The 25,090-nt window shown below is 37.8% G+C and overlaps 1 protein-coding gene across 3 annotated transcripts in view; it reads left to right on the top strand.

Moving 5' to 3' along the window:
• CDH7 (cadherin 7) overlaps window positions 1–24,640 on the top strand; it is a 110,460-nt gene extending 85,820 nt beyond the window's left edge. For 2 of the 3 annotated variants that reach the window (XM_019545377.1, XM_019545394.1), the window contains 5 exons: window positions 3,741–3,877; window positions 6,395–6,516; window positions 9,864–9,981; window positions 13,071–13,322; window positions 21,974–23,535. In XM_019545377.1, the coding sequence (XP_019400922.1) occupies window positions 3,741–3,877; window positions 6,395–6,516; window positions 9,864–9,981; window positions 13,071–13,322; window positions 21,974–22,467 (1,123 nt within the window). In that variant the 3' untranslated portion in view covers window positions 22,468–23,535. Of the gene's footprint in view, window positions 1–3,740; window positions 3,878–6,394; window positions 6,517–9,863; window positions 9,982–13,070; window positions 13,323–21,973 lie in introns of all 3 variants that reach the window. The other variant, XM_019545386.1, reaches the window with a different exon arrangement.
• Window positions 24,641–25,090: the final 450 nt, after the last annotated feature.

Genomic DNA, 25,090 nt, shown 5'->3' with positions numbered 1-25,090 from the left:
GCCCTTAGAAAGACTGACCAACAAAAACCTTATATGTAAGCCTCACAAAAATATAAATGATTCATTTTTATACTGCTCTTTGAATATTATAAGTCTGAAACTTGGAGTTGACAGTCCATGGACAGCTTTAAGTATGTTCCTATATGACCATGAACTCGCCAGGTAACAAAGAAGTGGACAGGGTCAGGAAATTTATCTGGTTTTATGTGGCTGGAAAAGGCTCAACAGGATGATAAAGATAAATATTATGATTTTTCTAAATGGAGATGAAAGGCTAGCTGAAGTACACTGCCTTTGCAGATTATACTGGTCCCACTAGGGACAAATATCTTCAGTCACCACAGGGAAAGATGTGACCATATGTCCCTCCTGCAGGGGAGGGAATGAAAAATCTGTCTCAGGCTTCCCCTTTCTCTGTGGGTGTATGTGTTAAAAATCTGCCATTCTATCATAATACAGTGCTTAGGCTCCAAATATAAGAAGCCACATATAAAATGGTGAATTTTATGCTTGGGTTTTTAATGAGGAGAATGAGTCAGAAGACAAACATTGTCACAAAAGTTAAAATATAGGTAGGTAACATTCTAAGGCAAGGTGCTAATAGTAGATATGGAGGGTATAAAGGAAAGATCTATGGAGTATCTCAGAAATACTGAGTACACAGAGATCCATTGCAAGAGGGCATTATTTTTCAACTGAAAGTTATTATCAAGTATTATTACTGTTATAATTATTCACAAATGGAAGGAAACTGCATAGAGATAGTTCTAATTAAGTACTTCACCTTTTCAGGTTATATCTAATTTTTAATTTCATTTATTACAATTTTTTTTTAGTGTCTCATAGTTCCACAATTTATAACGCAGCAACCTTAAGTTATAAAATACATGCATCTCACTTGAAGCGGTGATGTACATGCTTTCTCTCTGTCTATTTCAATATATATTAACAACAGGTTCAAAATAGCTGCTCCCTGTCATTATAAACAGCTATTAGATGGATAGGTTGGCATGCATTTACTTGTGAAATTTGTCTTCACTAAATTCCCTTTTTGCCATGGCGCTATGTTCTGGCACTGATGTTAGCATCTGGCATGTGAAAACTAGTTTTAACAGAACTGCATGGGGTAGCGTTAGTTCCAATTTTATGCACACATTCAGTCCAGAACATTGTCCTGTTCCCTGAATAACGGTAAGGGCCAGGTTTTTGGCACTATGGTTACTTTTGCACCATACCCCAGCAACACATAGCAGCCTTAAAAACTAGTTAATTGGTACTTTGCAGATCTCCATTACTGAGGGACATTAAAAAATTATAGAGGAACCAGACTGGGTAATTGGAGGAAATACCAAGGGTGTGTCTAGCCCCTTGTAGTCCCTCCTGCCATAATCATTGTGAAGGCTGCTGGCAGGTATTGCAATTTAAAGCCATCCTGAATCTTTTCTATTATGCATCAGAAACCAAACTCATCTGGGATTAGGAGTGCATTAAAAAGGCATACCTAGCTTTTCTAGATTTACTTAGGGAATTTAGAGTTTAACACTGTGGGTACATCCAAATGAGCACACACATGCAATTTGCAGTGCCTCAGAGATGTTTGAGGTGCTGCAAACTGCACATGACACACATTCACCTATTTGCCGCACTGATAATTTGTAGCATGGTGGCAAAATTTGATACCAGGAGATTCCGGTGTCAAAAAAAGCTGCCTCCCACGCAAAAAAAATGGCATGGCGCACAGGGCAGCAACAGAGCCTGGCTCTGCCAGAGCTGCCAGAAACAGAGCCTGGCTGTTCAGACCTGTACTGTGCCTGCTGACCATGCTCTGAGTGGCCAGATTGGCATTGGTGCCCAGGGAGGCTCCCAGAATACCAGGTAAAGCTGCTAGGGCCAGCCCAGGGGCTAATCCCAGCCTCCCCTGCCCCATCCAGCCAATTTGTTGTGCTCTGGAGTACATATGCATGGGCATGCCTTGGGACAAAAAGCAGCAGCATGAATATGTGCTGCTGCTTTTTGTGCCATGGGAAATGTGCACCTCTGCACGTACACACTCCTCTGGACATGCCCTATGTGTTCAAATAAGAAAAACTGGATAACATTGGTATTGATTAAATATCTGAATTGTTGAAATTCAGGAAATGTTGCACTTATAAGCCTAGACATTTCTAAAACCTCAAACTCAACAAAAATAGAGGATGTGGCAAGGAAATAAATGGCTATCTCTCAAGGAATTGAAATGTATTGAGCTTGAGTACTAAACACACTAAAGGGTAGGCAACCAGTTAATCTGTATAAGTAAAAGTGGCAGAATCTAGCATATTATTTAATCATTTGTCAAGAAAGTATCATTAGTAAATCCAGAGATACCTAAATCCCTTTCCTTTCTTCTCAATAAACCCATGGATCTTTCTTCTTATTGTATTCTATTCTAATAAACAGATTTCTTCATTGTAAAGGCAGTTTGGAGATAACAGTTATGGGCCAATGATATGAGACTGTGTTTATTTAATGACAGGAAAGCACTGGTAGCTGACAGTGGTGATATGTAATCCTCTGACCTATTCTAAATTTCTTCCGCCATCTCCTGTAGCATAGGGTAATACAGGGGCCATTTCTCTAGCAATAGCAAGTTCTGTTCCTGGTCTGCTGGGAACTGCATGAAGTAGATTCAGCCATATGGCAAACTTCCAACTTTGTTTCACACTGGGTTGGGTGCAGAACCATACTACTCCATGAATAAATGGATAGGTGCCTTAAGGCAAAAAGTGAGGAGAGGAAAGGAAAGGGAAATGCATGTAATTTTACTTAAAAGGGCAGTATGAAATGCAGGAACAAAACCAGCTACTGTCAACACAGTTTATTTGATAGTTTTAAGAGGCTAAACAGGCAAGGTTCTTTGCGTGAATCTGATATCTTTTATTAGACCAACTTAAATAGTTGGAAAATAGTTATTAAGCTAGCTTTCAGGTTCAGGGGGCAGGGGGTCGGACTAGATGATCTGCTCAGGTCTCTTCTGACCCTACAAACTATGAAACTATGAAAAACCCTTCATCAGGCTAAGGAAGTTTCAGCAGTTGGTGTGTGCTCTTCCTGTATGGAATGAAAAGTGAAGAAGCCAGAGGCTGGTCTGGTATGCATGCAAGACAGGTAGTCAGTGAAAATGTAGATTGAGGAGTCAATGGGTGAGAGACAGGTGGGGGGTGGGGGGAGAGAGAGAGAAGGGGGATGAATAGTGGAGAGATACCTAGGGAGTCAGATGTCAGGCAGGTTATAATGTGTCATAAATCCATTGTCTATATTTAGTCCATGATTTTCAGTATCCAGGAGGTTGATGAAGTGGAGTTCATAGGCTCATCTCTGGGAAGTGTTTTGTAAGTTTCCTTTGAGGATCAGGACTGAGAGATTGGAGAGAGAGTGGTTTTCTTGTGAGAAATGTGGTCCCACAGGTAATTGGGTATTCCTGTCTTTAATAGATTTCCAGTGTGTGTTCGTTCTGGTGCGCAGTTGTTGTTTGGTCTGTCCTACGTATTTTCCATCAGGGCATTTGGTGCATCAGATGCTAAACATGCATTTTCTTCTCTGGACACCTTAGAGAAATTTGACTAATAAAAAAAAAAGAAAAGAAAATCCCCAAAGGAGGGAACAACCGAAATTCTTTCTCTCTAATGAGAAATCAATTACATGTTTTTAAAAACTGTAATTGAACATAAATCAAAAGTTTTCTTTCATCTTTCACCTAGGTACTCAATAGATCGAAACACTGACCTGGAGAGATATTTCAATATCGATGCCAACAGTGGAGTCATTACAACTGCCAAGTCTTTGGATAGAGAAACTAATGCTGTTCATAACATCACTGTCTTGGCTATGGAGAGTCGTAAGTTACAATTTAAAGTTTTATAAACAATATGAGCATAAAACATCAGATTTAAGTATAAGAATTGGTCATTTGCATTGACAATTAATTGACTGGCCTTCCTAGAGATTATTAAGTGAGGATTTGTTATAAATAAAGCATATATGGAAAAGGACTAACTCTTTCTTTGTCTTGTGTCTTGTATAGTTATGTAAGCTTATGAAAAGTCAGTATAAAAGGTGTGAAAAGCATTATGTTTGGAAGGAGAGCCAAATTAAGGAGTTTAGTGTTGAAAAATGGTATGGGGCTATGGAGGGCATGGCACAGCCTTGGGTGGTGGCATGGCACAGCCTTGGGTGGTATCATGACACTATTGACAGATGGCAACTACTGGTTGTTTCTGGAAGTTTTAACAAGTTAGGAGAGGGGAATATCTTCGTGGTTCACTCCCCTAACATTTGACTACTGTTTTGTAGCATACTTAAATATTCACTTTTTACAGATACAGGTGACTGTGTAAGATACAAAACACTGAAGAATCAGGCTTCCTGAGTTCATGTACTAGTTAACTGTTTGAAAATGTCATTTAAATATTGCAAAAGTAAAGCATTTTCTACAGCAGCTACATTTTTTGAGAGTGATACATTTCTGCTATTGCAGTCTGAATATAGATGTGATAGTAAAGAATCTCCCGATTCAACTGTCACTCCTTATTGCTACTATGCTGATTTATGGCAATACATCTTTTCTCAGTTCTTTGACTTGCTATTTTAAGAAATTGTTGCATACTGGTTTCAGTGATATTCATTTTATGTTCAACCTGAAAGATAACTTTTGTGACTTAATATCCCTATGAATTTATCTTTTACTCTCAGGGCCAGATTTTTGGCCCAGCAGGCAAAAAAACAACAACCCCAAAACACTCTACAATGAAACCAATGGTTGCAACAGAGAGGGAAGGAAAAGGGACTATCTGAGGCAAAAGTGCCTTGTAAAAGCCTCAAGATGTTTGAATTTATAGGTGGGGCCATGTTGGTCCCTGGCTCATCAAAGACTGGGGCGATTGCTTACATTTACCTTATCACCTGTGAATGAAAAGTCTGCACCTTGGAATCTACTTTTATTTTACATTATAATTAATTAAAAATATTATTACTCTCACATCTCAGAACCTGAAAACCTAGGTAACAATAGAAAGCAAAAATGCCCTTGAAAAACATACAGAAATATCCAGTTCTATGCCATTGTTTTATCTACTCAGCTTCATCACAAGTATCATTATAACTTGTAATGTTCTGTAGCAAATAATGTAATCTCACTCATGCTTGAGCCAGCCTAAAAACTGATATTTATATCAAAATAGCTGTATTACATATTGTAGGCCTGTCTGCTTAGGCCACCAAATTTCAGCTATACAGGATTTAATGCTGATCTTGAACCCTAATCTCATTGCAGGCAAGTATTTTATCCCCTCAGCAGGTTTATGGTAACTCTGTAATGCCCCTTTCTCAGCAGATTAACAATTTCTCTCATTTAACACCTGTAAAAAGATCTAAACTGTACAAAACTGCTTCACCAGTGAATATGCTAAAGCGGGTGAGGATAGTCAGCATTGCAACAATCCAGGATTGCTACAATTTGGGGATGTAATTCAGGTTTGAGAGGATCCTAATTTTTTTGGTATGTCTTAACTACAAGAGTATTACACCTTGCACATCTTTGCTCTAGTGGGTCCCACTGTACCTTTGAGATTCATTAGGTCAGTGATTCTTAACCACAGCACCCTGAGGGACTGCTTACCATACCCCAGGGTACTCTTTCTTTTAAAGGTGCTGCACGGTGCCATTGGCATTGTTTTGTGTGCAAACATATATACATACTTCACACGATAAACCCAGAGATTTCAAATAGGAATTCATAGTGCTGAACACAGTCTTACCTGCTGTATTTTTTTTGTCTTCTTTGCAACAGAAAAATTGCTCTATTATTTTTCAGTAGTCCAAAAATGAAGGAAAACTAAGAGCTGACATTTTTAGGGGTCTCTTGAGTATGACGAGGAGTGCCTTGAGTCTACAAGAGGTTGTAAACCACTGAATTAGGTAGACAGATGCTTTATTCTTGGGGTCTGTCATGGTTCCCTAGGAGTCTGAACAGCATCATTTCCTGAGGAGAATTAATTGAATAAAATTATATTTTACCCATTCTTACCATAATGTATCCTAGGTGAATAGTCTTTCTCTATTCTGATGTGAATCCACGGGCAGCACCATTATATCACTCATTCTCATCCCTTCAGCTATGTTTTGCTGCTATAGTACTACAACTTTGGCCTAAATAAAGCAAAACTGTCAGTGAATTTATAGCAGAATTCTCATTGTTTTGATCAGGGTCAGAAATTTAGCCTGGATTTATTTCTCATTGCGTTTCTATTGTAATTGGTTTTGATTACTATGTGCAAAGGGAAAATGCAAATAACAAAGCGCATTTACCAAAAAAAATGACCTGTAATGAGCTCTGCTTGCTTGTTTTTCTGAACAGAGAATCCAGCACAGATTGGAAGAGGTTATGTGGCTATCACTATCCTTGACATTAATGACAATGCTCCTGAGTTTGCCATGGAGTATGAGACCACTGTCTGTGAAAACGCTCAACCTGGCCAGGTGCTGATTGATATTTCTAGCATTTATTCATATCAGCTTTGCAGTAATTTCTTTTAAAAGCTTGACAACTTTAAGATAGAATATAATCATCTCATTGCAGAAAAAAGTGATACTATGATGTGCAGAAACAAATATTCAGCAAAAAAACTAAGAACTCCAGCATACTCATTGCAAAAAGTGGACGTACAAATCAGAGATGAAAAGTAACATAAAATTACTAATGGCTATAGGTTTCTTTACATAGGCAAATTAAACATTATGACATGAATGCCTGGATTTGGTACAAGTAATAGGCAAGCATAATTATCAGTTATTTCACTGGGATTAGAATATTCCATACTTCCTGGAATTAAAAATCCTTTATTATCCCTAAAACTAATAACTGGCTGCTGTGTCTTCAGTTGGGTTAAGAAAAAAATGGGTTTGGATCACTTTATCTCATGTAAATTATTCCTGTAAAAGAAATGATGCAGCTTTGCCCTCGCAAGGCCTACTTTTTGGAGGTCCTGACTACCTTTGTTTCTACTGACTTCAGCATTTTTCTTCAGTGGGCACGTCTACATAAGATACTATGTCACCTTAGCAATGAGCTATGGTGATGTAGCTTGTCAGTACAGTGATGTAGCATCCATAGGCACAAACTGTTACACCAATGCTACATCACTGTGGTGATGAACTACATCACCGTAGCTCATCGTTACGGTGACATAGCATTTAAAAATAACCATGCACCGCTGGGACTGTGTATTACTGCTGGGTACTGTACCAAATGCGAGTCAGGGGCACATGTAGATGCACCTAGTTTCTCTGAAAATGTGTCATACAAAGCTATCTTCCTGTTACTTCATAAAAGAACATAAAGCATCCCTTAACTCCTTGCACTTTCCCACCAGGGAACTGCTCGAGTTTTCACCCATGACATTCACAGATCTGATGTGTTCCCATGGCGCTACTGGACTCCTACCTGGACTGTTTCCACCTCAGTGCTTGCCCCCAAGTCTCACCCTTTTCCCTCTTCTGTGGCAGAAATCACTGATCTACTTCTTCAAACAGCAGGACTTAAAACAGCAACAGATAGCATGATGAACATGATTAACAGCTTATGCTGAAAGGCAACTAAGAAACTGAATAACAGGGCCATTGAACACAATCAGAATAGAGTTGGATTGGATAAAATGCTTAATGTTGTCCCTGCTTTAACCATTGTTGCTGGTCTTTAGATACATATAGCTATTACACTTACAAATTATAAATAAGAAATCAATTAGCTTATTCTATTTGGCATAGTTTAGAATAATATTTCAGAATTTTTTTCAGAAATAAAAATATTTTTAAAGTTAAAAAATGATATTAACATCAGATTAATATGCAGTGGGCATATCTACACATTCATTAATGCACTTTAGGTAATGCACACTTAAGCTAGTACCTATGGGTGCCTATACATGTGTAGCAAGACTGCTCTGATGCTCTGGAATTCCATATGATTAATGAAGTATGCTAGAGTGTTGTAATTACTGAGCTCCAGAAGCTTCCTGTGTTTCATGTACCAGCCCCCGCCACTATTTTTAAATGCTCCCACCACCATTTTTAAATGCCCCACAACCTTTTTTTTAATGTTAGGATGCTGATATATGAGACATGATAGCACTTTAATTAGAGCAGTTCTTACAGCCACCCTAAAGCGCCATCCCTTCCCACCCCCAGGACAAAGCACATATCATTGTGAAGTACCATTTTTCCAGTACAATTGTGAGGTACTAGAAAAATCCCAGTTAGCCTAATTTAATGTGCATTAGCTAAACAGTATGTTTTTTGTGACAGACAAAGCTCTTGGTTAGAGGTGGTATCTTTTATTAAACCAACCAAATAGTGGCAAAACATTTTTCGTTCTTTGCAAGTTTTCAGGTCCAAACACCCTTTGTCAGGCTGAGGACAATTCAAAGATGGTAATAGTTTTCTCAGGTAGAAAAGAAACTTTATTTTGCACAGGGGAGGTATAGGATAGAAGTTTTTTTTATCCAGGGTTCTTCAGAGTCTTTTTTTGAGGCTGTTGCTCTGTAATATGCAGATTATACAGGCTCTTCCCTGGAGGTTTCTGATGTCAGGCAGGGAGGAGAAAATTTATTCTTTTTTGGTTAGCAATGAAGTTTACATTTCCAAATAGCTAAATACAATATCTTCCATGTTTCGGCAATATATATTGTAGCCATGTTGGTCTAAAAATAGAGACAAACAAAGCTATTCGGTTGATATCTTTTATTAGACTAACTAAACAATAGCAAAAAAAAGTCTTTCTTTGCAAGCTTTCAGATTCAAATACCCTTAAACCACATGTGTAGATGCACCCAGGTCTGCGTTGAATGTAAGTGAACTAAAAAGTGTTGTGTTTGCATTTGCAGTTTGTAGATGAAGTGTGACATCAGTTGTACCCACAAATAACTGGTGCATCTACACATGCTATTAAGGTGACAGAATAAACTCCAGCACAGTTTGCACTGGAGTCAGCTGCTCCTGGGCACAGTGTCTACATGTGTGCCCAACACCACAGCAGTTTGAGCCAGGGTGGATTAGCCCCAGGCTGGCAGGGGTCAGCCCCAAGCTCTGTGTGGTAGTGTCAGGCAGTGGCGGGGCTGGCGGGGGAACAAGGATGCTAAAGTGTGGGGCTAGGCAGCAAGCCATCATCCCGTCCCTCCCCCCACCCCTGTACTTTAGCACCTTTGTGCCCCAGCATCCCCCTGTCACTGTCAATACATGCATTTCAGTGCATGTAATTACTCCGCGGTAGTACTTCCCTGACAGTACTGTTCAGTGGTGGAATTAATTAATTTCCTGCTCATAATATCAGCGCATGTGTAGACTGTTATGCTTTACTGCAGAGCTAATTAATCAACTCTGCAGTAAAGCGCAAATGTAGATATACCCAGTGAGTACCACACTACACCGACAGTTATTTTCATTCACAAGATATTCTCTTTCCAATAATGTTTTGCTTGTATTCCTAGTCTTGATGCATAGTGAAATACCAGATCTCAAATCTCTCATTGGTTTTCTCACTAAGACCTGAAAATTTGACATAGAGAAATGACTTGAATGAGTGCATTTTGGCATTGGGGAAGATATGAGGATATTGCATGTTTTTAATGATCTCTGAAGTTACTTAAATTTTCAAATAGGAAAACAAGAGTGAGGAGAATGTGAGTCAAGTGATCAAAACCACATGACAAATGCATTTGATCACATGACCTTACACGTACTGTATACAGACTATGTAATTAAATATACTTGTATGATTCATATTATCAAATATAAATCTACATATAATTTTAAATTTACATTGTTTTCAGGTTATCCAGAAAATCAGTGCTATTGATAAAGATGACCCACCCAACGGCCACCAGTTCTACTTCAGTTTGACAGCAGAGGCAGCAAATAACCACAATTTTACACTGCAAGATAACAAAGGTAGGAATACAGATGTAGTAGGGAAGCCTAAGAGATAACATTCATTGTCTGGCACCTTATTTTTTGAGATGGGTATCCTGATTATCATCTAGGGGAACGTCCCTTGCAGTAAGGCCATTAATTAAAGAGCAATCAGCTTCCAGAGTAATTTTTATCTATAGATTATCTGTCAAGAGAAAGAAACTGTTTAACTCATTTAAAGCCTTGAGCTAAACAGACTTCAAATCTTATTTTTTCCACGTAATTCTTTTTCCTTTTTTTCTGTATTTATAGGTCTTTTTCCAAATTAGATTTTACCTTGGGGCAGAGGATGAAAAATGTCCTGAGCTTCATGTTTTATTAATATAACTTTGGGCATTGAGAAATGAGCCTTAAAACACATGGCAAACAAGCATTCCTTTGGAAAAACAAATCTTTTCAATGAGTATGGAAGCTACAGAAGAATGTTTTTGAAGGGAGAAGCTCAGTACTCGTGTTTTAGGCTATGCACAATATTTACATGTGTGGCATGAGGCTGTAAAGATCTGTGCAGAGATCTATACAGAAAACTTCCATTGGCATCACATTTCCATTAATGAAAAATTCCAAGAGCACACTCCTAATCAGGGTCCTCAGTAGTTGCTGCATCTGGTAGGGCACTGGAATCTGATCAGTCTACTTAGTTAAAGGCTAAAGTAAATAAAATAAGACTCCTCCTCACTCCTGTATTACTGCACAGAGCTACTGCGCTATAGTAGTATCCAGAGTGGAAAAAAAAAGGTAGCTCTTTTTAGTAAAAAATGTTAATTAAACATATGTTGAGATAAAAAGATCCTATTTGATAGGTCATTTTTCTGAATTGGATCCACACTGTGATCTACCCTTCATCCTGAACAAGAAAAAAATGAAATAGCAGGAAATTAAGTATCTTTTCTTTTTGGCTGACTGGTCAGAAAATCTGTGCTACTGATAAAGCTGTTTCATCCAGCTGTCTCTAATTTACTATCTCAAGTTGCAAGCAATTAGTGGCATGTTTAAGTTTCCTCATACAAGCAGTATCACAAAAGTCAAATAAATATGATTTGGTAGCTCAAAGGTATAGACAAGTAATAGTAAGTATAGACCTTTGAGATTAGATTCTGGGATTTGGGGCCCCTGGTACAAAATGATCTTGAAACATGTAGTCAAGAACAAGTTAAAAAGGTGGTCAAGATGAAGACATCACCTTCAGCAGAGAAGAAAGTCAGATTATTGTATCACCTAACTTCTTACATGTTGGATGTCTGTGCTTAGAAATAAATTCTTGTATTTTCTAATTTGTCTATGCACAGATGTGCATAAACCACATTGAAGCCTAGTTTATACAGAGCCAAAACAGCATTGAGCTGAGACCCTTCTAATGATCCAAATGTGCAAGCTCTTTAACCAGACCTAGAATAACTGATTTAACAGAGCACTGTGCACTCATCCCTCAGCTCTTCAGCAGCACTGTATTGAAGTGGTCATGTTGCTTTTTGTTTGGGATCTATCATGCGTGGAGAGCCTGCTTTTGTGCTGCAGAAGTGCAGAGTGTCTCAGCATTGCTTTGCCTTATACCAAATAGGGATATGTTAAGGATGTGAGGGCCAACCATTTTGATAGGCAAGACACAAATTACTCCACCCCTGACATATGCTGTTCCCTTACCTGATCTGCTGCTTGGCTTTCTGTTCCCTGCCTTATGCTTCCTGCTTAAGATGACGCTTTGCTTTTTGATCCCTGTGCTGTCTGCCACTGTGGTGCATGTTGCCTCCTCAGTCTGCTGTATGCCACACTGATGCCACAGTTTGGACACCACTGCCTTAGAGACATAAGTTTCTACTTCTCAGTGTTTTACATCTGCATTGAGCATGTTTACTTTTGGGCATGGCTGTTTTGGATTTAGACTTAGGGCACAGTTCAGTAGAGCACTGAAGCACATATTTTACCACATTAGTGGTCTTGTTAAGTTCAAAAGAAGAGATAAGCATGAGCATAAGTATCTCCAAGACTGAGCCAAATGATGCACGTTTATTTTTAGAGTCTTCATTTTGCTTTCTTTTTTTTAACATTAGTGATTAAATAGTGGTGATCTGTTCTCAACTACTTGAACTTTAAAATCAGAACAAAAAGTTGCAAAGGAAAATTGATTCAACTATCCATCATTTTATTTTATTATATTTAAAAACATTTATTTTAACAAAAATACTTTAAAATTGTTATATGTGCTGAATAGGAAAACTGCAACCCAACCCTTTCCTGTATCCGATTGGGAAGGAAAATCATTATTTGAACTACCATACTAAACACTTCTAATCAGTTGTGACAGCTATATTTATTTGACATGCTTACTAAAGCTTGCAAAACTTGTCTTCAATTGCTTGTGAGCTGCTAATTATATCTTAGCTATACTTCTCTTTTATCATTATTGGAAGCTATTGAACTTCTTAATTTTATTAGATGCAATTATACACCTTGAAGAAGTGACTCGTTCCACTGCCATGTGTCTGTAGATTGCCAGGGACACTCTTTCACTGAGGACACTTAACACAAATCCAAACAAATTGTCATTTCCAGTCCTGCTTTAAATGTATACATACTGCATATACTTGTATATGTATTCATACATATTGCACATTCATTGCATGTGTAGATTCCTATACAGCACAGATAAGTAAGTCTCTGTGCATACAGATGAAAATTAGATGTGCCTTTACCTGACGTGCACTAATGCTTGCATGCAAACAGATGTGCTTGTGATAGGAAAGCATATTTTCATAGTTATGCCTAGTGAGCCAACTGTCTAGGTTCATTTTCAGGGGGTCATTCAGGGTGATTAAAAGTTTAAAGGCCCCCACATTTGCAGAATAAACTTCGCTGGTAAATGGAGATCTTCATGCTTTTAGTAATGAGAATGCCCATGGACTTGTTTGTTTGTGTGGGAACTCTAGGAGACATCACATTGCTACCAATCATCCAGGAATCAGAAGCAAATGAAATAATACAAAACTGAAATTAAACAAGAAGCACCCCAAAATGATTACTCCTTTAGAAATATGTAGATCTCATACTTGTCTTTCTCCTTTCTCTAGACAACACTGCAACAGTGCTAACCAGGAGAAATGGATTCCGGAGACAGGAACAGTCTGTTTTCTACTTGCCAATATTCATTGTGGACAGTGGCTCTCCTTCGCTTAGTAGCACTAATACCCTCACCATTAGAGTGTGTGACTGTGATGCAGATGGCGTAGCTCAGACTTGCAATGCAGAGGCATACGTCTTACCTGCAGGACTTAGCACTGGAGCACTTATAGCCATACTTGCCTGTGTTCTGACATTGCTCGGTATGTCCCACATTGTTTTTCTATTTTTCCTTTCAAAGTACAATAGAAAAAAAAAATCCTTGCCTCAAGCTTTTATTCTTATCCCCAGATTTCCAGAGACAAGAAAAGCTAATATTCCAGCAAGAGAGGCATTTTGTATCATGAACAACACAAAGCCGTTTGTTTTGGCTTTTCAAGCTTAGATAAATTATATCAAAGTTAAGCTGCCTCCAATGGTATATATAAAATAATGCTAGAAGGAATAAGATCACTCACATCTGCTATAATAGTTCTAGATAGACAATTCAGGTGAAAAAAGCTGAGCTTATGGACGTTTCTCTCTTGTTTAATATAACACAGCTGGCCATTTTCAGATTACTTATTGCATATATAATAAGCACAAGAGATATAAATTATCTATTGATATATTTATTACTATTTATTTGTTTGCAAATATTTATTGATTTGCAAAGAAAAAAAACACATACAGAAAATGCTGCAGATGTAGTTTCCTGATGAAAACCAGCAGATTTAATTTAAGAATATTGTTTGCTCAAGGTCCTTTTGTTACTTCTGCACCTGTTATAACAGTGGGATTTTAAATCCTGCGGTAAAAACTGAAGCCAGACCAGAAGGGAAACTGATGTAAAAATAATAAACAATGTATCAGCAACAAAGCTGGCTCAGTATTTCTCACATTAGTTTGCATACTGAAGTGAAATTGATTAAATAATGATCCCAGGTTGTAGAGAAAGCAAGAGCACTAAGGATTTTTTTGTCTTCGTTCACTGTGTGTCAGAGTTCACACTTCTTGGCCACAGTTCAGCATAAAAGCATGCAGTTAAGAGCCTTGTTGGACTGAGGCCTATCAGTGTCATCCCCGAAAGAATTGGAAGATTGAAAAGTTCATAGTTAGATATAGCTGCTCAGGTGGCTATATACAGAGAAATCTCAGATGGTTTCAATCAATAGTGTCGGACTGAATGTACCTGCACTGCAAGTGGAGGATAAATTAGATCCCTTCTCATGACTGGTAAGTGCCTAAGTGAAGTCCTTTACTGGGGAAGACTCTCCTTCCCTACATCAACCTGTATGGTACACAGGGGCAAACTGTACTTTCCTAGAACATATATATGGCATCTCTGAGGCATAATGCTTCCTGTTTCTCTGCTCTGACATCTATACTGACTCAAAGTTGAAAGGCAGAAGCTTCTTAAGTCACTGTTTAAGATAAGAATTATTACAACTGTAGGGACATGGTTGATTTCTATATGAGAATCATATGCAGGTTGTATTTTCTCTCTTCTGGTGTTTTAAGTTTGTGAGAGAAAGGCACAAAATGATTTCAAATTTGTTCTTAACACATTTTGCAATGAAGACATTTCTTTAAGACTTACATACACAGCATAATAGGATGTAGATAGAACAGAGCTTTTTGAAAAAACATCATCACTGTCCTAATCATCATCCAGTTGAAAGAAAATTCATGAACACAATCTCTCTGTTAGTTCTGCTTCAGTACTGCAACTCCCAGTGCCTGTTACTGGGATCACTGGCTAAATGACTTATATAGGAAGGCATAAGAAATCAAATTCTTATCTAATATAAATCATAATTAATTAACTGTGTTAATGTCACTACATTAGTTTGTAGCTTTAGATCAGGCTCAAGGTCCTTAACTGAAATATAAATTCTCCACTAACAGGAATCCATTTCACTCAAAACAAAATTCTACCACATCTGTCATATTAAGTAATGATCCCAGGTTGTAAAGAAAGCAAGAGCACTAAGGATTTTTTTGTCTTCGTTAAAGGACCAGTTACAGACATTACATGTTTACCTAGCTAAGTGATTGGAGACTGAACAGAAGTTTGGTGTACATAGACTGATCTAAAAGTAGTGGAACCTGGTCTAAGCTAGACCTGGATCAACGTGCACTGAAACTTAATTGATTTAGGTTAGACTGGTACATCAAACTTCAGTACCAGTTCTCCTATCAGCTCATGTTAGGTCACTGTCTGCTGGCATCCCAGGCTCCTTTGCAGCTCCCTGATAACCCTCCCTCACAGGGAAGTGTGCTAGCACTTGCCCAATGCTTGGCTACTCCAGCTGAATGCCCAGTGGGCTCCACCCCTGAGTTATCATAAAGCTGAGTCAGCACAGCCCCTTTCCAGCACAGACCTTTTTTCACAGCCAGCCCCACTTCGGCAGCTGTCAGCCGCAGGCAGGCAGTGAGAGTGGGGAAGGGAAGCACCTGTTTTTCCATTCATGAGCCCTGGTACCTGAGTACCCATGTCCCAAACCCATCATGAACACACCATGATGTACACACAGATCTTACATGGAGTCCAAGAGAACTTCCATGCTTAGACGCAGCCCCATGGAGCTGGACTGGGTTCCTGGGCATGGGTGAGCATGCCTCCTGCCACTGCTGTATCATCTGCCAGTCACAGGCAGCTACAGGCAGGCAGTGGGACAAGGTGGGTCACTCAGACCTTGACAGCCAAGTCAGGTTCCACGGGGCTGCACCCAAGCACAGGGGTTCTTCTGGGCTCTGTGTCAGGTCTGTGTGTACATCATGGAGTGCTTCATGATAAAGTGTGGGGGCATGGCCCAGGGACACAGGTGTCCAGGTGCTGAGGCTCATGCATGGGAAAGCAGATGCCTCCTTTCCTCACTTCCGCTGCCTGCCTGTGGCAGACAGATGCCAATGGCTGATAGATGTTGTAACAGGGGGTTGGGGGCATGATCGCCGTACCTGGCAGCCAATCAGGGGTGGCCTGGGTACTCAGCTGCACTAGGCAGTCTCCAGCAGCTCAGGGAGCCCACAAGGCCTGCTGGGTGGTATGTAGACATGCCCCCCACCTGCTGGTCTCAGCCAGTGCAGGCAGCCTTCCACGCTCCCATCAAAGGGGAAACATATGATCTGTTCAGTAGCAACCTAACCTATGCCACTTACAGAAAACCATGCAACTTAAATCAATTCCACCTTGGACTTTTTAAATGTCAGTACCTATCCAAGGAGTAAGTAGTGTGTAATGGTTTAAAAACTGAGTCCATATTCTTGTGCACTTTTCCTAACAAAGGAAACTGTATTTCTCAGAACAATCTCATTTATTTAGTATAGTTGATACGGAATGCAGCAGATAACTCAAGTGAACACAGTGTTTCTTCTAATCACTTCTAGACCATGCACAGTTATTTTGTTTTAGAGTTCATTGGCAGAGAGCAGAGGAATAGATCACAGAACGTGACATCTAAATAATTTGTTGTGCAGAACATGAGGGACTTGACTTCTGGTTACTCAACTGTCGATCTAAGCTATCAAAAGATTTGACAGTCACTATACATTATGAGTTTTTAAATTCACCTGTCCGAATGTCTCTTGTTTGTCTAATTGGACATTTGTATGTGCTGTTGCTGCTTTCTGCCTGAAAAGCCCTTATGCTTAAATACAAATACAAATGTGTAATATAAATCTGCCAGTTCAGTTTAGACAGGCAGATCTGAAAATGTAGTCCTGTGTCTTGAAAGCCAGTTATATGCTTACAGTAGAAAGCTTTCCCTATGTAATTTAAATAGGTATTTTGATACTCTCCCTTCCAAGTTTTAACCAGGTCTTTCATTTTAAGTTCAATTCAATGTGACTAAAGATGGGGCATGAACATAGACCTGTCTATTCTCACAAATATGTCATATCCATGTAAATATTTTGACTAGAAATACTGATCTGAGTAAAGGACTGGGTCTCTGTAGTATTATATTATAAATGTCCATATGATCACATTTAACAAGACCTCTGCATTTTAAATATTCTTAAGTAAAATAGATGTAAATTTAACTGAAGTTTTAGCAAAGATTTCCCCCCTAGTTGGACTCATGGTGATTAACATCCAAATTCTATTCCACAAGAAATTCCTAGTGCTATATAGTTTATTTAGAAAAGACTCACAGTTATGGACTCTGTGGTGGGGCTCTTTTTTTTCAAATACAAACTAAAAATACACATGTAATTTATTCCATAAAAAGCACATGAAAAGCACCACACTGGGTGTCATGCACTTTATACTGTACATAACTTTTTAAAAAAAATAAGTAAGGAATTCTTTATTTCATCTGAAATTATCACGTAATTTCATTCACTGTAATTTTTCAGTTAACATGTCATAGACACGATGATTGTTTTTATAATAAATATTTAGCATAATAGTAACTATATCTACATTACACATATTACATGAAAGCAGGCAAAAAAAGTATGTATATCTTTGGATGCCCATAGTTTATTTCCTAAGCTCAGAGGCTTTTGTTGTATTGAAACTAGGTTGAGCTTGAATGACTAGATGACCTTTGGAGGTCCCTTCCAGCTCTACTTTTCTCTGACATGTCCTTCCTGACTTTTAACTTCCATTCTTTTGATTATTAATCACAATCAGTCTGTTATAAGTATTACATTGTATAGTGTACTAACACATTGATTAATACCTCCTCCCCAGGCCATTTTTAACAGACCTTTTCTTTTCCTATTGAAGAGCAAATGATTTTATTATTGTTACTACTGGATGGCTCTAATGAGATTGTGCCCTCATTGTACATCTATTTTACAAATAGTAAGTAAAGTCCCTGCCCTAACCTGTTTGCCTTACAAATGCATGGATACCAGGTTTGAAACTAAGGAATGGAGAGATTATGGTCCACATGCTAAGAGTGATGAGTATGGGTAGCTCAGTTTTTAGAGACCCAATTTAAGATATTTCAAGTGGGATTATTTTCAGATGGTACTGATGCTAACATGTCCTTTGAAAGCCAGGTCCTGTTAGGGTCACTCAAGCTGAGCATTCAAAGCCTGGAATCATTTTGGACAATTAAAGAAAAAAAAATCTCATTTTTACATGAAGAGCTGGGAACTGCATCCAGATTTCATAGTCTCAGTCTGCCTTAATTATAAAATATCATTTGATTGCACTAGTTATGATAGACTCTGAATAAATGGGCTACTGGTATACAACTTGGATGGTTCAAGCCTTTAGATTTGTGACTTTTAAGGCACCTGAGGCATAGACCAATCACCTATTAATTCACAACCTGTTCTTACTTATTTTTATATTAGATAGCGTGTTTAGGGGAGTAATGTATAGCAGTGATAATCTGTGGGTTTTAGCTGCATGCGGTTTTTTTATATGTTATTTGTAGCACCCCCCTCAAGGTTTTTAAGGGTTATTATGACATCTTTACAATGATGCAGAACTTAGAAGTTAGTTTGTCTTAGAACAACATGGACTTTTAAGCATAACAGTCAGAGATGCAAATGATTTAATCTGTGCTTGTACTGGATGATATTCTATGAAAGTAAAAGAAAACTTCCAAACTAAAGCACATTATAAAATAGATTACGATGTCATAAAAAAACATTAAAAAGATTGTAGTTGAAGCTGGTCTACTCTACACACAATTTTGCTACTTCTTTAACTATGTCAGTTTAGCAACTGATAGAGATAATTTCCAAACTCCTATTATGGTTGCAGGCTTTTAAATTTACCTAAACAAATAGGCTGCTGGTAAACACTTTTATATCTGTATATAACTAACGCTTCTTTTGGGGCATTATACTGATTTAACTAAATCAATTTTTTTAGTAATTTCTACTGATTTTTGTAAATCAGCACAATATACACATCTGTTGTTCTGGTTATTCATTGTAAGGGTTTTTTTTAATACTTAATTTTGACTATTAAATACAATTAACATGATCTTGCCATTTGTGTTCTTGTCCGTATGGTAGATAGTGTGAATAGTATAGCAAATGGCTCTAATGTACCTTTTATTTCCACTATAAAATCCATAAAATTATTTTCTTTACACATTCAGCCAAACAACTAATAATTGCCTTGATACCTGCTTCTGTTATTAGCATGGGAAAGGAAAAAAAGGCATAATGGGGAAAAGACTACATTTAAAGCCAGTAGTTCTGGGATTAGAAATTTAGTTTGGGCTTGTAATCATCTCCAAAGTTCCTTCATTGCAGCTAAAACATTGTTCATTTAGAAGTTAAAAATTATTGTTCAGAGCTGTTGGAGTAGTTAGGAATTAATAATCTCATAAAGCCATCTAAATGCTAAAATGTTTAACCTTTAGAAAGACTTCATATTTTTCTTGGCTTGAAGCAAGAGTGGGATATACAAGGCATACCACATAAAACATTCATTGTATCTTGATTTTTATTGTACATCCAGGCAGACCTATCTAGCAATGCTTCATATTTTTCACTTATTAGCAGGTATTTAACTCTCAAAATGAAGTCTGCTAAGCATGACAGCAGTGTGAAAACACATTTACACTTGAGTAAAGGAAATGATTAACTGTTTGGTACATGGCAATAAAAAATATGACAGTGACATGTTAAAAAATGCTAAAAAGAAGATGAACAAACTACATGGTTCTGTCAACAGTGATCTGAAATTGAATCATGTATTTATCACTGACAGCAACATAATTTGTCTTTCATTTAAAATATAATTTTTAATAAGGAAATCTATTAAGAGTGAAATGCAGCTGTTGTCTCTAGGATTTTAATTGTTCTTGGTTACCGTTCTGAAATTTTTAACACAACCTGTCTTATTTGAATATAAAGGCCTGACATAAAATCAAAAGCCTTTTTAAAGGTCAACATCCTTATTTTTGAGGTGGCTAAGTATCCCAAACTAATACTTCCACACTGCAACATATAAGTCATCTACTTCACCAGTGAGCAGCGAAAGGTGGGGTGTGGAGCAGGGAGAAGCCAGGCAGACCCTACTGTGCCTTCAGTCTCTGCCAGAGCTCCAGCCAGGAAGCAGAGGGGAGGGGCCGTCCCTGCTCTGGAGCAGAGAACCTCACCCAGCCCAGAAAGCATGCTGGGGGAGTCTAGTTTATCTTAAACCAGCAAGGGGTCTGGGACTGACATTGAATAAACTGGTTTAACCCAAATCAGGTAAATCTGATACTACATTCAACCAGGTTTATGTTAAACCAGTTTCAGTCATTTTCAAACTGAACATGGCACTGAACATCTATTCTGTTACAGGTTTAAACTAGTTTCTGATCAATTAAACTGGTTTATGTATAATGTCTGTCCCTAGCCTTAAACTATGGTCAGTGATGACTTTATAGTCTGATGTCTTCATAGAAAATACCTCCCTGAAAAGACTCACATATGAGAATGATAAGCCAACATTATTTAGAGCATTAATATCACTCTTTAGGAATGATTCTGCCTTGAGAAGAGGACTGGACTAGATGACCTTGCAAGGTCCCTTCCAACCTTTTTTTCCTACCATCCTAGGAGAATGCTGTGTTTATTCTCCCATGATGGTAGAAGGAGAGGTGTATTTGGGTGCTTGAGTGTCCTGAGCAGCATCCACACAAGGGGCAGCATCAGTGTCTGTGCTGTTGGTAACCTGGCCAGCAGTACTACTGGTATTTTATTCCCCCCAATACAACCAAGACTTAGCACCTGGACTGGTGCCCTGTACACCCCTTCTTTATAGTGAGTAAATGTGGTGAGTGCTATGGGAAAATAATGTAACCCAGAAAACATACTGTCATACAATCAAGAAGCTAAAATTAAGAGACTAAAATTAAATATTGAAGTGCAGTGCAAATAGTTAAATGTGCAAGAGAGGTTTACCTTTGACTATACTGTGATATTTACAACCTGGCATGCATTCTTTGCTAAGAGCATATGTACTTCTTATTAATCCAGTGAAAGTTGTTCAGACACTTCAATGTTGAATTAAATAATGATTTTGAGGCTGGGGGAAAGGGATGCCTCATACTGTTGTGACTGCGATATAGATGATTAAAATTCATGAAAGCACCTCCACAATTTGTTTATGAATAATACTTTTTTTCCCCCAATATGCTAACTGAACCTTGAGTGAATTTCCTTCTTGTTCTTTGGTTAAGTTTCTCCAAATTAATATTTGCTTTAAGACTGAAGGGAGAAACCTTAAATGTCAGAATTTTTTTAATCATTACCTTCCCTAGCACTGGTTTAACCAATAAACTCCAGCCTTCACTATTCTCATCACACATAATTCACAGACAGCAAGTACCATACTTTGCACATTAAAGCAAAGTGCAGCCTAAAATAGAGATGCTTTTAAACCATGAACTAAGACAGTCTTATGTTAGACACTACTTAACAACTGAGAGTTCCCCAATCAAGGAACAGGTATTTCATCAGAAAACCTATGGCCGTATGCTTTAATTCAGTCACTTTCCAAGCTAGGGCTGTTAAACACTATGCAGTCACTTTATGAATGTGCTTTTACCGCTTGAGCAATTAAGGGTTCAGGAAAAGGTCCTTTTTTATTTCATGACTGTGGGATTTTAATATTCAGCCAGAAATGGCCCTTAAATTTATGTTTGGCCAATAGTGTAGGATATAGAATTAAAGATGAAGACATTAATTCAGAATGGCTTTGGAAATAGATTCTTTAAAGTCTGGAAGCCCTGGGTTTAAAAGGCATTTTAGGGCCTGATAGTGATTTGAAATCTAACTGAATGAATTGCCTGTTGTTTCCTAGGTAAGGAAAGGATGCTTATGATTTAAATGCCACACTGGAAAGGATCTGAGTGGAGGATAAGTTCAAACATTAGCATTGCTAACATTTTCTTCTTTTGTGTTCTAGTGCTTGTCTTGCTGATTGTTACCATGCGACGACGGAAAAAAGAGCCACTCATTTTTGATGAGGAGAGAGATATCAGAGAAAACATAGTCAGGTATGATGATGAAGGTGGTGGAGAAGAAGACACGGAGGCTTTTGACATGGCCGCCCTGAGAAATCTCAACATCATCCGAGACACCAAGACCAGAAGGGATGTAACTCCCGAGATTCAGTTCTTGAGCAGACCAACTTTTAAAAGTATCCCAGATAATGTCATTTTTAGAGAATTTATTTGGGAAAGACTAAAAGAGGCTGATGTGGATCCCTGTGCTCCACCCTATGATTCCTTGCAGACATATGCATTCGAGGGAAACGGCTCAGTGGCCGAGTCCCTCAGCTCTTTAGATTCTATCAGTTCAAACTCTGATCAGAATTACGATTACCTCAGTGACTGGGGGCCTCGTTTTAAACGGCTTGCAGATATGTATGGGACTGGACCAGAGAGCTTGTACTCATAGCCCTGGAGACTTTCTATGAAAAATGCACTGAAGAAAACAAAAACAACAAACAAAACCCAAGAACTGAAACATCTGGACTAAGGAAAGTTGTAAATATTTCTCCATTTTTAATCTTTTAGGTTTTTCTGCCTTGGTGAAGCATATCTTCATTAGACTTGTCCTAGGGACTGTACTGACCACACAGATTCTGAGCATTTGGTGGCATTTTTGATAAAATGAGATGCTCAGCCATGTTTGAATAGATAGCAACACACATATACCCACAGAGGCAACTAACTTCTAAGAATAAGTGGTGCACTGTGACCTCAATGAGCCAATGATACCCTGTAGATGCCTTCACAGTACTGTTATGTCAAGAATGCAGTCTCTAATAAGAGATAAGGGAAAGAGGAAACAAATAAATGCAATATGCCGTTTCTAACAGTGTTATAGTACACTGTATTTTACTAATACACAACTGTTTGGCAAATTTTATTTACAGTGTTGCATGCAGCTTGCTGGATCAAATTGAAAAACAAAACAAAACAAAGAAAAAAAACCCCATAACCAGCAAAATTAGCTTATTTGTTATTGGTTAATGGAGCTATTTAACCAGAAGTCTCTGTGAATACCTGGCAATCCATTCAAAATGAAAAAAAAAGGCAAATTCATGCTAAAAAACCTGTCACATTTATCATCACCTTATCAACATAATTTATAAACTACATAAAACAAGAAAGATGGAAAGGGAAGAGATTTTTTAAAGCTGAAAATAGCTTTGTGCTGCCTGTGTAGGTACAGAAAAAAGTTGCTGTCTTTTTGTTGCTTTTTATTATCTCTTCTGATTTGTACAGGAGAATTTATCTTTTTCCCCCCCTTTATTTGACATATAGTGTTATATTTATTTTGGAGCTCTTGCCTCCACTAAATTCAGGTCCATTTTACTGCCTCATGGCATTAGGCTCGTGAGAACATGCTGATTTTTCTCCAATCTCAGATACATGAAGGAAATGAAGCATGGAAATGGAGAAATTACAGTAAAGCAATCGAGCCCACCGTTCATCGCGCAGAAAGGAGCACAGCTACAAGGACACCATTGTACTTCTGAGCCATTACAAAGTCTGAGACATATGAATAAAGTATTTGTACATCACATTTTTGAAAGAACACTACAGAGGGGTTGGGAGTGTCTTTATGCAAGATTTAATTTTCAAGGTGACATGTCCTATATGCTCCGGAGACTTTCAAGACCCTGCTTTTCCCCCTTCTCTTTTGCTGCTGCTGAATCACAGTAAAAGGCTATTTTAAATTTCTTTCATATGCTAAGTACTGTAATACTATTAACTCCAGAATCCATCTTTAGATCCTGATGCACACAAGTATTTTCTCCAAAGGAGTTCACTTCACAATACAAAATTTCTACACTGGTTCAGGCGTGCCAAAATAGGACAATTGCTGTCAGTTAAAATACTGTATGATTTTGAAGTAGGATTTCTTAGAATAAGACAACTTTTTATGATTCTGACAATATTTATATGTCATCTTTCATGATTTATTATTAGATAATAAGGCATATATTCAAGTAAGAACAGTGTTTTCTTTTAGTATTCTTTCAGTTTTTTTTTTTGTTTTTTTTGTTTTTTTTGTTTTTTTAGAGAATTTGTAGATGACTTCCTAGATAAGATTCTGATCCTGCAAACATTTCAGTGTGGTTTAATTTTCCATGACTTGATGTTAGTAGGGCAATTCACAGGAATGCACAATTGTTTGCAGGACTGGGCATGTGTCTGCAGATCGTAGGCACTCCATAGGGGATGCTGCTTACTCTGAAAGTGCTTCTTTCTGAAAAGGGGATCCTTGTATAATTCCTAACATATGGATTATACAAGGATGGGGGTAAATATCCTTTAAGGCTTTGTAAGTCTTGCAACCCAGCATTATCAATTACCTATGTGAAAGTGGCCTTCAGCTTCATCAAAAAAATGTAATAATTTGCAACACAGTTCTTTAATTTGGGTTATATTTTGGTAGACAGTCATTATTTCATGATTTAGTAGATTTTCTTCTAATTGTATTAAATATATTTATATATATAAATATATATATATATGACCAATTTTGTAATGGAACTGAAAGATATTGCCCATGACTTTTAGTCACATATGTAAGATTTTCAATAAAAAAGTGGGAAAAAAGGATCAAGTGTATGTAGTTCAATAAAAGCCAGAAGTGCAGCAGCAGTTAAGTAGGTACTAAGTCAGCAAAGTGCTGAAAGAGCAGTTTTATAACAACCTTGTGTTGTTTGCAGGAAGATAAAATAATTCATGCATTTGGATTATGATGTCAAAAGTGCTGATTTTAGCACATATCACTCAAAGGAGATTTCAATTTAAGTAAACATCACAGCTGCCTTGCTTTTCCCATTTTATATTTTAAAAAAATTATACCCTTCTCTTATGAAATATATGTTGGCTTTGTTCTTGTTTGCTGTAAGATAGATATTTATTCCATTTTTTTGCATGTATCCATTTTCTACTACACATTTGAAGGTGATTCAGAAACTCTACTATTATTGGCTTTTTGGCTGGCTATAAAATTGGTAAAAGGGAAGGAGAGAGGGAGGGAAATCCCTCATTTTTTATAA

This window comes from Crocodylus porosus, unplaced genomic scaffold (assembly GCF_001723895.1).
Source record: "Crocodylus porosus isolate Cpor-Errol unplaced genomic scaffold, CroPor_comp1, whole genome shotgun sequence".
Classification (NCBI taxonomy): domain Eukaryota; kingdom Metazoa; phylum Chordata; order Crocodylia; family Crocodylidae; genus Crocodylus; species Crocodylus porosus.
Note: the sequence above shows the minus strand (reverse complement) of the source record. Positions and strands in the feature narration are given on the sequence as shown.